This window comes from Dermochelys coriacea, chromosome 7 (genome assembly GCF_009764565.3).
Source record: "Dermochelys coriacea isolate rDerCor1 chromosome 7, rDerCor1.pri.v4, whole genome shotgun sequence".
In the NCBI taxonomy this organism is placed as follows: domain Eukaryota; kingdom Metazoa; phylum Chordata; order Testudines; family Dermochelyidae; genus Dermochelys; species Dermochelys coriacea.
In genome coordinates, this window is record NC_050074.1 from 76,475,003 (window position 1) to 76,489,188 (window position 14,186).

Consider the following 14,186-nt stretch of genomic DNA (forward strand, 5'->3'; position numbering starts at 1 on the left):
AAACAAACCGCTCCAACAGGTTACCTGTTTGTATTATGACCTAAATCCGGGGGAGGGTTACAAGATATCAGTAATGTATTCCAATCTACAGCAAAGAAAAACTCGCTCCCCTATACGCTTATCCTTCAAGGTCAAGCATTCTCTGTCAACCTCTCAAAACACACAAATTATATAAGTGTATCATTGTTATAACTGAAACTCTTTTTTACTCTTATAGTAAATGTAAATAGGGGTGTAAGTCACAAAAATGACTGCAAATAAGGGATCGTTAACCTGAAAACACAGTTTTAAAGATTGCCAAACTGTTGTTTGGCAGACCAACAAAGGTCAAACTTTCTAGAGCTGAGGATCTATGACTGAGAATTCATTAAAAAGAAAAGGAGTACTTGTGGCACCTTAGAGACTAACAAATTTATTAGAGCATAAGCTTTCGTGAGCTACAGCTCACTTCATCTGATGCATTTGGTGGAAAAAACAGAGGAGAGATTTATATACACACACACACAGAGATCATACACCCTGTAAGGAGAGTGATCACTTAAGATAAGCCATCACCAGCAGCAGGGGGGGGGAAGGAGGAAAACCTTTCATGGTGACAAGCAAGGTAGGCTAATTCCAGCAGTTAACAAGAATATCAGAGGAACAGTGGGGGGTGCGGTGGGGGGGAGAAATACCATGGGGAAATAGTTTTACTTTGTGTAATGACTCATCCATTCCCAGTCTCTATTCAAGCCTAAGTTAATTGTATCCAGTTTGCAAATTAATTCCAATTCAGCAGTCTCTCATTGGAGTCTGTTTTTGAAGCTTTTTTGTTGAAGGATAGCCACTCTTAGGTCTGTAATCGAGTGACCAGAGAGATTGAAGTGTTCTCCAACTGGTTTTTGAATGCTATAATTCTTGACGTCTGATTTGTGTCCATTTATTCTTTTACGTAGAGACTGTCCAGTTTGGCCAATGTACATGGCAGAGGGGCATTGCTGGCACATGATGGCATATATCACATTGGTAGATGCGCAGGTGAAGGAGCCTCTGATAGTGAGGCTGATGTGATTAGGCCCTATGATGGTATCCCCTGAATAGATATGTGGACAGAGTTGGCAACGGGCTTTGTTGCAAGGATAGGTTCCTGGGTTAGTGGTTCTGTTGTGTGGGGTGTGGTTGCTGGTGAGTATTTGCTTCAGATTGCGGGGCTGTCTGTAAGCAAGGACTGGTCTGTCTCCCAAGATCTGTGAGAGTGATGGGTCGTCCTTCAGGATAGGTTGTAGATCCTTGATGATGCGTTGGAGAGGTTTTAGTTGGGGGCTGAAGGTGATGGCTAGTGGCGTTCTGTTATTTTCTTTGTTGGGCCTGTGCCCACAACTAAAACCTCTCCAACGTTCAATGCTAGGGATATACAGTAAGAATATCTTAGATCCAACTCTTTCCCAAACAGCTATGCCCCTTCTTAGCTGTTGCAATTGCCTAAGGCCACTTTATAGAATTGCTTCCAGCATGCATGTCTCAAAGCACCATTGTTCTCAGCGCAAATATGGCACATGATAGGCAGAATCTATCAGGTGTATGGATTTGCAGATCATGCACCAGAACATTTTGGTCAGTCTGTGGCAACTGAATAACCCTATTTGGGGTACAGGATGGACATCATCAGCTTTCTTTAATACAAAATCCCACAACTCTAATGCAACCATTAGTGATATCTCTTCCTGTAAGCCAACATAACATTTACTCTGTACAAAAGGACTTGGTTTCCTTGTCCTTGGTTATGAGTGAGGCCATAAATACAATCACTTCCTTTGATGCCCTTCTGTGTCTTTAGCACAAAATGCTCCAGTTTCATAACCACGGTCTCACCAGTAATGATTCAGCTGTGGTTTTATTTTTCATCTTTTGTGGAAATGGTGTTATTACCCATAACTGGATCTGTTTAAAAAATGCAAATTATTTTGTGTGGGATTTTTTTAAATTTCCATTTTTTCAAAATTCCCCTTAATCTATTTTTCTTCTTATGACAAAATCTGAAAAAAGTTGGGTTTTGAAAAATATTTTCTTTAAAAAATCATTTTTTGAAAACCAAACTTAAAATTTTACTGAAAATTTTGGTTTTCCATCAAAAAGCTCCAACATTTTTTACCAAAATAACATTTTTCTATGATTGTCTATAAATTTCTATACCAAGAAAAAGTGCTTGTTTCCTGAAGATGACGCTTCATCTTTGCATGTCCATTCCTCACTGGTTGTAGCTACCGAAATCTATCAGGTTTCTACACTAACTCTCACTTTTTGTCTTTCTCACATAAAGAACCCATGTTTCCCTGGGTGCTTTTCCTATCTGGGCTTTGGACTATGTACTTGAAAACCTAGAGATGTTCAAGAAATCTTAGAGTCATCTGCTCCACAAACACACAGGGAGGAAGGGAAAGGACAAGAAATATCCTCTACTTATGCTTCTGTGCAGCATTCAGGTATGCTTTTATGGGGCAATACACATACTACAGAGGGTGGAGATAAGGTGGGGCAAACATGGGCATATACTGCACCTCCTAAAGAGGGGTAGCATCAGTGCACTCCCATAGTACCCTGAAGCGGAGGCCCCACTGGGAACATGTAGCTCTGTGCTTCCACAACGGTGGGGCTGTGTCTCTGACAGACAGCAGAGCCCTTACAGAGCCATTTGATATTTCAGCAAATCTGTTAGTGCTATTTCTTCAAGACTCACTTTGGTGGTAGGCTGTTTTGATCTTGCTCCCACATTAAAAGGGAAATTGTGGGACCTTCCTTCTTACAGCAACAAAGAACTGCTTAAATTAGGTGAATTTGAAAAAAATAGCTAAACTTGTACAAGCTGCTGACTGTTAAATTAAACATAACAAGAGGGCACCCTAGACAATGTTACATATACTTCTAATTACTGGCTCTGAAGTGCAGCACTGTGATTGATAAATTCTCACCTTATTAGCACAGCTCTTCATGCTCAGGGACTGATGGGATCAGCAGCATTTATGATCAGTGCTAGAGCATGAAATTTGCCTACTAAGGTATGTAAGTTCATTTTTCCCAACAATATTCATTAGTTGTCTAACAGGCAGATTCTCCACTGAACAACATGCTTCCAATAAAGTCGGGAGAACACCACCAGTTTACTCCAGCTGAGAATCTGCCCAATAATTTTCAATATTTTTATATATATACCACCAGGTAAGAAGCAGGAACATGTAATTGCTGTACCAGTTAAAATAAGCAGCCCATCTAGTCTGGTATTCTGCCTCAGTCAATAACTACCTGATGCTTCAAGGAGGTACAAGAAACTCCATAACGGACAATTATATAATAACCCATTTTAGAGGAAGTTTCTTCCAATCCTAGACAGTTAGTGGTTTGATTATGTGCTGAAGTATGAGGGTTTTAGCCTCTTAAATACAGTATAATTATTTTAAAAGCAATATACAATTGCTAAATATAGAAAAAACTGTCTAGCAAAAATCTCATCAGCACAATCTTAAGGTATATATTTTAGTAGTTATCCCAAAAAATCATTATATGGTGGCTACTATTAAAAAGGCAACTTTTGCCCAGCAGTTACTAAACCACAGTAACTATGACAATGTAGTTCAGAGACTATTGCTCGTCTCAGAATAGGATAATGAGTGCCACATTTCAGATTCCTTTCTTTGTTAACTTGGTCAATAACAACTTCCTAATGATGACCACTGCACATCTAGGAAGTATCTTTAGATGATAACACCTGATATCTGAAAAGAAAATGAAAAGATACGATGATATATCTTCACAAAATGTCAACTGCCCATCATTTTAGGCATATTTATCTCCAACACACATAAATTTGCCATTCTCACAAGTAGTTACATCAGAAATGCCAAATCATGAAACTGAACATTTATTCAATGTTAGTTATATCAGAGACATCAATCCCACATCCTGTTAAGATTCCTGCACCATTAGCCTTGGTTAAATACAGTGCTTAGGCATGTGCTTAACTTTAAGCATGCAAGTAATTCCACTGACTTCCTGTTCCATGGAACTTTAAAGTTAACCACGTACTTGAGTGCTTTGCTGTATCTTGGCCTATTTTAGCAGGTTTCTCAGCATAGGGATACCAGCTTAACATCTTCAGTAAATAAAGGAAAATGTAGGTGATAACTCATAACATTGTCACATTCTGAAATGTGGTCTGACTTGTAAAACTTTTCTCCTATGCTGTTAAATGCTCTAATAATGTATAAATTTCAATACCCAACTACAGGTCAGACCGCACACCACCTAAGTCAAGGTGCAAATTGTGGAAGATCAGAACAGGGTCCTGAGCATTGTTACCATTATGTTTGCAATATTTTGCTATTGAAGACCAATATAATGCCACCAAACACTGGCTTTATTATTTTATTTCTAAAAAAACTTGGTCACAGTTTAGCATTTTCAAGAAATGAACATTAACATCTAAAGATTGCTTTGAACCAACTACATGAATAAGAGTGATCTAAATATATTTAATGTGTAATCTCAAAAGTATTTGTTAAAGAAATTCTATGTAATATAATTTGAAATTTACCTATCTTTCCATGGCATACTTACAGGTCGTCCATGAATACTCTCAAAATATAGCAGACATTTCTGAAGACTGATTTTTTCCAAAGCCATTTGCTTTTTTGTCATATCCTATTTAAAAGAGTTATTTATAAGGTTATGAGTCAAGATTTCATCTCAAGGATCTAGGACTGTATGTTTTAAAATGCACTTTTCCAAACACTGATATAAAAGATCCTGTTCGTGCTCTCATTGAAGTCAATGGGAGCTTTGCACTGAAATCAGTGGGAGAAGGCCCCAAGTTTATGTGGATCACATGTATGTATTAATCTCTTGGGGGCTGATCCAAAGCCCACTGAAGTCAATGAACAGGACTTTGACTGCAATGAGCTTTGGATCAGGCATTTAGACTAGAAATAATATATTATACTCACTTTGCATTAGGGAAGTGAAGTCTTATTTAGGGAAAATCCCCATGCACGTCAATGAGAAGTTAAAGAATGCAAGAGCAGACCCCAGAAAATGTATAAATGATCAGAAGTTTCTTTGATAAGTATATAACTTTACAAAAATCTGAACCTTTGATTTAACTCATTTTCTTTCAAGATATCCAGTTTGTAAATGAGATTAAGTAACTTGCAACCTCCAAAAAGTATATTGGGACAATTATGTCCTTACCAGTAAGTAAAATTTTCTGAGGACCCTGATTCAGCAAAGCAGTTACACTCATGCTTAATGACAGGTTTCAGAGTAGCAGCCGTGTTAGTCTGTATTCGCAAATAGAAAAGGAGTAGTCTCTAAGGTGCCACAAGTACTCCTACTCATCCTTAAGTTATTTGCTGGATCAGAGTCTAAGTATGGGAAATTGTGCAGTAATTGCTCGATATGGGTGAGAAAGAGGTACAAAACTAGCAAACACTTTGCTTGAATCTCAGGTATTAAATCTGTGTTGCAGATGCATGAGGTACAGTTCATATTTTTTTAAAAATTTTTGCTTTAAGCACTAACCTAAGCAAAACAGAAAAGCAATACCCAAGAGGCAGTATTGTGGGCTACTGAGAATCCTGTGATATTAGTAAAATATTTTCCCAGAACCCTTTTAAAATGCTATGTAGGTAGGTATTATATATAGATGCACACTCCTGGAGACTAAAGAGCCAAAGTGAAGTTGTCCTTATCAGACTAATATGCGGAAGGTCAGAACAACTAACATTAAGGGACAAGTGGTACACTTGACCATTTTGGGAAGGAACTTGCTAAAAGAATGTATGTGCATTATTACCTTATATTTAAATTTTTGTGTAGGCTAGATCAGTTCATATTAGCTGTTAAACAAGACCCAATGATTGAAAAGGAGAGCGAGGGGGGAACCAACAATATTCCAGATACAATAGTTAAATTCGCAAGAATCCAGTGGTTCAAATAAAGACTTCCCTCAATTTTCTAACCATCATCAAAAGAGAAAACAGATCTGCCATGCTCATTAAGGGGATGTTAAGACAACTTCTTTAGATCCAGAACGTATTCAGTGGAATAATAGATGAATTCACACTAAATAACTTGTATATCCAACAATTGTAATGCCAAAGTAGTCATAGCATGAATTGTTGAACAAATATATTACAAGCTGGCAATATCTGTAGGAGGGAGTTAAAATGGAGGAAAAATAATTACTGAATCAGCCAGCAGGCAATCATGCTTGGATAATATGAGTTTGTAGCATAGTTGGGACAGCCCTGTCGAAAGTGTACAACACTTTTCCCGCGATTGCAGTGGATCTGGGTCTCTCATTCTCTCGCACATGGCCACGGTTTCTATGGTCTATTGATTATATTGAACACCCAACACTACTCATTTTCCAAACTTGGAAATTCTACCAAACAGAGACTCACTTGAGAGACTGTTCAATACTGCCAAAGACATCTCTGCAGATCACTGATAGCTGTGTCCTTCCCAAGAATGCAGGGAAGCTGATTTTTTTCAAATACAATTTGCAAATGCTAATCTACAAATATTAATATTTGCATCTATATGCTGCAGAGTGAAGGTCCAGTCCTACACTCCTTATTCAGGGAAAATCCCATCTGAGTCCCATAGAGAGTTTTGTCTGAGTACAGGCTGCATAATTGGGCCTAAAATGTGCAATCCAACACAAAAACAATTTTCTTTGCATTTTCTGCTGTAATTCTGTAAATCAATTATATAAGGCCAGAACCTCAGCTAATGTTAATTAACACAGATCCACTGAAGTCAGTGGATATATACCCAATATATGCCAGTTGGGGATCTGGACCGTAGACTTTAGTAATTATCCGGATTCTAATTCATAGTGAATGACACTCACTATAAATGGTTATGAAAATTACTTTGGAGCGGTTGTTCCCACAAGAGCTTTGCACAGAGGGCCTCTGCACAAAACAGGATAGTCAGTCTCCTCAGCAACATTGTCCCCCCCGTCCATGTGGAAGCACCCTCTGTGGCTCCAGGGATCTGTGGGTGGCATGTGGAGAACAAGGAAGAAGTAGGGAATCCACAGAAATGTTAATTCAATATGAGTCACCTGTCCCTCCTCCAGCCCATGAAACCTTTCTCAATGGAGTGTTCAAGGGGGAGTCCTGAGCAGGGCCTAGCCACAGTCTCTCAAAGTGCTGTTCTGTACCACTAAGTGGGGCCATAGTAGGGAGCAGCATGCAGAGCTGGTGCAGTTTGCCATGGCTTCTAGCAGATCCCCAAGATCTATGGGAGTTGGGGCCAAACCTTCTACATTTTCCATGTCAGGGAGGGGAGAATTCACCCACTACATGGGAGGAACTGTGTGATGGGAACGTTTCCTCTCCTCCCCACGACTGCACGTGCTATATTTCTGCTGAAGAGGGTGATTCCCCACTCAGTAAAGTAATTGCTGAACACATAGAGTTGTATTTAGTGTGAAGCTTTTTAAAAGCATATTGAAACGTGGCGATTAGACCTGTATCATCAACCGCTAAGGGAGCCATCCTGGTCCTGCTGATGTCCAGGAGAGTTTAGTCCTTAATTTCAATGGGAGCAGATTTTGATTTATTTACAGACAATTACAAGTTATCTCAGTTGGCCATCCAGACACTAAGGCACCCAAAAATCATTTGTCACTTTAGAAAACCTTGGTCTTAGAACTCTGCACAATTTGATCACTTAAAAAAATTCCTATTCTTTTTTTTCCTATAATAGCCACTATTTGGCATTCAGGCACCTAATGAAAGTGCAAGCTGCCCATCACTAGTTTAACACGTAACACAAGTTAATTCTTCCAATGACTATTATGTCTATCCTCATCTGAGTGTGCCTGTGAAGCTGGATGATTAATAGTAAACAGAGTGTGATCAATAATATTGAGTCCTACACGCAGGGATCAATATCAAGAGGGATACTGCACAGATCACCCATGTGGACCTATATTATTTACTATTTTCATTAACAATATAGAAGAAGGTTTAAATTCAATCATGATCGAATTTGCTGACAATTTTAAAAATCAGAGGGAGAGCAAATGAGAAGAAAAAGCCCAAATTGCAATGGCTTAGAACAGTAGGCTGCATGCAACAGCATGAGATTCAATGTTGATAAATCAAACGCATAGTTGTGCAGTGAGGGAGAAGAATAAATAAAAAGCACAGATATAAGCAGGGGACAGATAACTAGAAAGTAGCCAGTTTGAGAAAAGCCTTGGGTGAGAGATAGCAAACTTACTAACTGAACACAGGTTTGCAGTATGAATTTGATGAAATAAAAAACATGGCTAACATTGTTCAATATACCTAGGGAGATTACATATGAAACTAGGGAAGAAGATTGCTCTCCGTAATCTTGAGGCAACACATTTGAAACTTTACATGAAGATCACCTCACCACAATTCAAGTTCTGATGCCCCTATTTTTGTCATCATTATGTTGCCTCTGGCACTCCTCTGCATAGCAAAATGTGAGACAGTACAAAGCTGGGCAACAAGTAGGAGGCAATGATTGGAATTTAAACAGAATGAAGAGAGACTACCTGGATCGGTGGGTAGTGATCAATTTATCGGGGACTGATATATTGCGTCTCATCTAGATGCGATAAATCAATCCCCGAATCAACACCTGTACTCAACCTCGGCAGGAGGAGTAAGAGAAGTCGACAGGGGAGCTGCCGTGTTCGACTCGCCACCCTGAGGACGAGCAGGTAAGTCAAACTAAGATACTTCAACTTCAGCTACACGAATAGTGAATAGCTGAAGTTGAGTATCTTAGTTTGAATCCCCCCGCAGTACCGTCCAAGCCTCAGGTCCTGATCCTGGAGATGCTGACTTCACTGGAAGTTGAGGAGACTCAGAATTGTGCAGGAAAAGGCTCTAAAATAGTAACATTTATATAACCCACAAAAGTAAAGGTGAGAGCAAGAATGAGAGAGTGTCACCATCTCTGAAAAACTTTTAATTAAGCATATACATGAAGGCAGAAATTTAATTTATAGCCTCAGAAAAGAATGAACAATGGTCCAAGTCTAAGGATGGAAAAGTTTAGGCTTTTGTCAGGGAAAGATAGCAACAGAAATTGGGAAGTGGAACAAACTAAGAGAGCTCTAGATATTCCAGAGCAGGTTTGACTTAGAATAGTCCTATAAAATGCCGCTGGGTGGGGCCATTATTTGATTATAGTGTTTTGCCCATCCTATTTTCCATTATTCTCCTTCACCATTCTGGTCATATAGCAAACTAGCCCTGAACCTAGTAGTCAGCCAGGTTGCTCAGTTATTCCCATTTTATAATTATTAGTAATAAAATATCATTAAAATCAAATTGATTAAAACATTAAGGGCCAGATTCTGATACATTTGCTCAAGTTGGGCAGTACCTTATTTCTGGAGTAGTCTATTGGTTTCAGTGGGACTCACTTGGTTTCAGTGGGGCCATTTGTGGAGTAAAATACTATTCTGAATGAATATGAGAATCAGAAATTGGCCCTTAATGTTTGGCCTCAATCAGTTTTGTCTAAAATAACTATGGTTTGCAGCATAGAACGTGACCTCATTAAATCTTTACATCTCATTAAATCAAGTCTGTGTTTCATCCAATTAAAATAACAAGCAAATAGTCTTCTTGACTTCCTGTTTCTCAATTGCTGGTGGTGTTACTTAGACTTGCACCCCAGAAGTGGTTGCATTCTGGTGATAGATGAAGTGATTCCAATAATATAGTTTTATAATTCTGCAAAGCACTCTGAGACTTGAGAAAGACCCTGGAGTATTACACTCAATAAGAGAGAAGAGAAAGAAAAACAAGAAACTGCGTAATGACAGATAAATACCCTAAATGGATTCACAAATATAAAATGAGCATCTTTGCAGTCAGAAGAAAAAGATGGGGTGTAGTGTATTCAAAGCACATGTAGAGCAGATCTAACTGTTGAGCAATGGGAGCAAAAATCTCACTGTCCGTTGAGATGTGCCCCCTAGAGCACAAGTCAGGATATTTGAATTCAGGTTCAAACTTTACGAGTTCAGAGTTTAAAATCCAGTTCTCTAGTTCAAGCCCATCTTTAATTATACTATTGATTTTAGCCCCCAGTGCCACATACTAGAGGCCATGTGACCTAGTCATGGGAAACTACAAATAATACAAAAGAGTAACTTGTTTTCTGCTCAGTGGTTTAATAAGTGTAGGAGACAGCAAGAAAACAGCTTATTGTAGACACATTTGAATTGATGAGCTAGTAGTCACTTATTTTTTGATATATCTGGCTCTGCTCAAATATTTTACAGCTCTGGATAAAGAAGTCTACTTGCAAAAAGACAATCTAAAAAAGAATTTCTTGAGCCAGATTCTACTCTGAGTTACCCCCATAAAGACCCTTTTAAACCAATGGGGCTATACAGATGTAATAGGGAGCCGAATATGGCCCCTTATCTTTAAAGAGGAACTGATCACAGAACTAAAATGTAATAGTAGCTTAGGTACAAATTCTCATGACTTGATCACATTTATAACATGCAAGCAGAACAACAACTTGGGTTTAGAGGGGAAGTGAAGGTATCTATAAAAATAATATATAACAAATGGAAGAAAGGGAAAATTCATAGGAATTAATATAAATCAGAAGTTTGGAATTGTAGAAAATGGATAAGGAAAGCAAAGGGTCACAAGGAGAAATCTATAGCCAGCAGAGTTAAGGATAATTAGGAATCTTTAAAAAAAATATTAGGAACAAATTGAGTCCTGAGAATGATATTGGTCCACTACTCAATGGAAATGGTAAAATTATCAATAATAATGCAGAAAAGTCAGATGTGTTCAATAAATATTTCTGTTCTGTATTTTGGAGGAAAAAGAGATAATATAGTCTCATCATATGGTGATAACACTTTTTCCATTCCATTAGTATTTCTGGAAGATGTTAAATAGAAGCTACTAAAGTTGGACATATTTAAATAAGCAGTTCCAGATACCAAGAGTTTTAAAAGAACTGGCTAAGAAACTTGCTGGACCATTAATGTTGCTTTTCAATAAGTCTTGGAGCACTGGAGAAGTTCCAGAGGACTGGAGGAAAGCTAATTGGCCAAGTTTTAAAAAGGGTAAACAGGATGACCCTGTTAATTATCATCCTGACAACCTGGCATCGATCCTAGGCAAGATAATGAAATGGTTGATCCAGGACTTGATAAAAAAAGAATTTAAGGAGTGTAATGTAACTGATGTGAACCAACATGGCTTTCAGGAGAAGAGATCCTGTCAAATTACCTTGATATCTTTTTTGAGGAGATTACAAGTTTGGCTGATAAAGGTAATAGTGTTGATGTAATATACTTAGAGATCTCCAAGGCATTTGACTTGATACCACACTACATTTTGATTAAAAAAGTAGAATAATATAAAATTAACATCACACATATTAAAAGGGGTAAAATCTGGCTAACTGGTAGGTCTCAAAAAGTAACTATAAACAGGGAATAGTCATCGAACAGGAATGCTTCTAGAGGAGTCCCACAGGGATCAGTTCTTGGCTCTACATTATTTAACATTTTTATCATTGACCTGGAAGAAAACATAAAATCGTCACTGATAAAATTTTCAGATGACACAAAAATTGGGGTGGGGGGCGTGATAAATAATGAAGAGGACTGGTCACTGATTCAGAGCGATATGGATGGCTTGGTAAACCTGGTGCAAACAAACAATATACCTTTTTAATACAGCTAAATGTAAATGTATACAGCTAGGAACAAAGAATGTAGGCCTTTTTTTACAGAATGGGATTCTCTATCCTGGGAAGCAATGACCCTGAAAAAGATTTGGGGGTCATGGTGGATAATCAGCTGAATGTGAACTCCCAGTGGGACACTGGCCAAAAGAGCTATTGCAATCTTGGGATGCATAAACAAGGAAATCTCAAGTAGGAGTAGAGAGGTTATTTTACCTCTGTATCGGCACGGTTGTGATTGCAGCGGGAATACTGTGTCAAGTTCTGGTGCCCACTATTCAAGAAGAGTGTTGATAAATTGGAGAGAGTTCAGAGAAGAGCAGAGAGAATGATTAAAGGATTAGAAAACCTGCCTTATAGTGATAGACTCAAAGAGCTCAATCTATTTAGCTTAACAAAGAGAAGTTTAAAGAGGTGACTCAATTACAGTCTAGATAGGGAACAATATTTAATAATGGGCTCTTCAATCTAGCAGACAAAAGGCATAACATGGCTGGAAGCTGAAGCTAGACAAATTCAGACAGGAAATAAGGCATACATTTTTCACAGTGAGGGTAATTAACACTGGAACAATTTCCCAAGGATTGTGGTGAAATCTCCATCACTGACAATTTTAAAATCAATATTGGATGTTCTTCTAAACAGTACGGTCTAGGAATTATTTTGCGGAAGTTCCATGGCCTGCGTTATACCAGAGGTCACACAGATTCTGGCCTTGGAATCTAGGAAAATTAGAATTAGTGGCCGGCCTTTGGTGTGTATACTTTACCTGATGGTAAATGTGGTATTATGATAGAGCTGTATATATCTTGTATGTGCCACCTACGGATAAGTGGTGGCATCATTACCTACTTTTCTGTATATACTTTATCACTGGCTGGTAAGTGTAGCTTTTCTTCTGGGTTTTAACAACAGAGTAAGATTCATCAAGTGTCCAAATTGGATTGGATTTTAAAATGGAGAAGACATTTTTTTAAAAGTTGCACAAAATGGTCCTTTTCTCTAACTCATAGGGTTCCTACAGGATGCAGAGCCCATAGACTATAAATACTAACTGCACACCACAGTGTCTCCCCAAAACCCATGGTTTTCAATGACACTGCTTTGCGTGTGCCTCAGGGTGTGACACAGAATAGACACTTGAACCTCTTCAAGTTTGTCTTCACAGCACAGCAAAGCACATTAGAGGGGTGTGATTTGTAGCATGCTTTAACGTGCTTCACGCTAACTGCCGCGAGTAGACCCTGCTAGCATGAACTAACAGGTGCTTAGTTCATACCAACAGGGTCAACATGGGACAGCTAGAGCGCAGCATGTTAGAGCTTTATAAATCACACCCCTGAAGTAGGCTTTACCACACCTTGTAAACAAGCCCTTAGTGATTCTTCGTCGTCACACAGTCTGTGTGGACTGGAGATATGGCTGCCTGTGCTCTATCACCAGCTTTGATAGATTGGAGAACACGCTTTTCATGTACCTGTAATCTGAAACAGTGAAGCTATTACAATTCCTTTCTAATACAGATATTGACATTCACCTCAAACACAGTGCACTCAGTGCTACCTGCAAACCCTGCTGAAAAGAATGGACACTTCAGGCTAGATTCACAAAAGAACTTAGCTGACTAACTGCCACTTCAGGCAAGTAAAGGCTCAACACAGTCTGCCTTTTGTCCAGTTTTATGGGCTCAGGATCATCCTGGATGTCCCAATTTTTTGTACTTCAGAGGTAGCAATCCTAGAGAAGAGGAGAAGCACAGTAGTGCATAAGTAGCGCAGTAGTGGGAGTGGGAGACCCAGGATCCAGTCCCCCTGCTCCAACTGCTTCAACAGGAGAGACTGAGGGTGCCTTATTTCAGAATATCCCATAGGGCAGTGGTTAGAGTACTCACCAGAGAGGTGGCAGATCCCAGTTCATATCCCTTTTCCCCTCAGGTGGATTGGGGACTTGAACTCTAACCACTGGGCTAAGAGTTATGAGGGAGATGGTCCCCCCCGCCCATCGTCCTCCTCCATCCAACTTCTTGCAAACACAGCATAGGTGCCTAACACCAGGAGAGAGTTTGCAGCTGGGAATCCCAAGCCGAGGGAGGCATCTCCCTACAGCCTCAATTTAGGTGCCTATCTCTGTGAGAGGGGTGGGGTTTATCTCACACACTTGGCATCTCCCATTCTCTAGTTCAGGTGGGGAGCAGCCTCACCTGCTGGTTTATGTGAATCCCTTTTGAGGTTCCTCTCTCTCTCTATTCATTGCGTAGGAAGCCTAGGCACCTAACTCGGGCTTCGTGAATCCCAGTCAGTGATATTCTAGGCACCTAAAAGTTAGGCGTGGTGATGCTGAGCATCACCATGCTACGTTTCTTTGTAAATCTAGCCCTTCTTTGTCTTTGCAACTCTTCCTAGAATCGTCACTCCAGAAAAAAGTGCACTAGG

General features: G+C 39.2%; 1 protein-coding gene across 4 annotated transcripts in view; it reads right to left on the reverse strand.

Moving 5' to 3' along the window:
* FAM13C (family with sequence similarity 13 member C) overlaps positions 1–14,186 on the reverse strand; it is a 237,266-nt gene that overhangs the window by 12,154 nt on the left and 210,926 nt on the right. The window contains exon 17 of one of the 4 annotated variants that reach the window (XM_038411265.2): positions 4,591–4,674. The exons of the other annotated variants lie outside the window; for them this stretch is intronic. Coding sequence (XP_038267193.2) covers positions 4,591–4,674 — 84 coding nt within the window. The remainder of the gene's footprint in view (positions 1–4,590; positions 4,675–14,186) is intronic. 4 annotated transcript variants of the gene reach the window in all.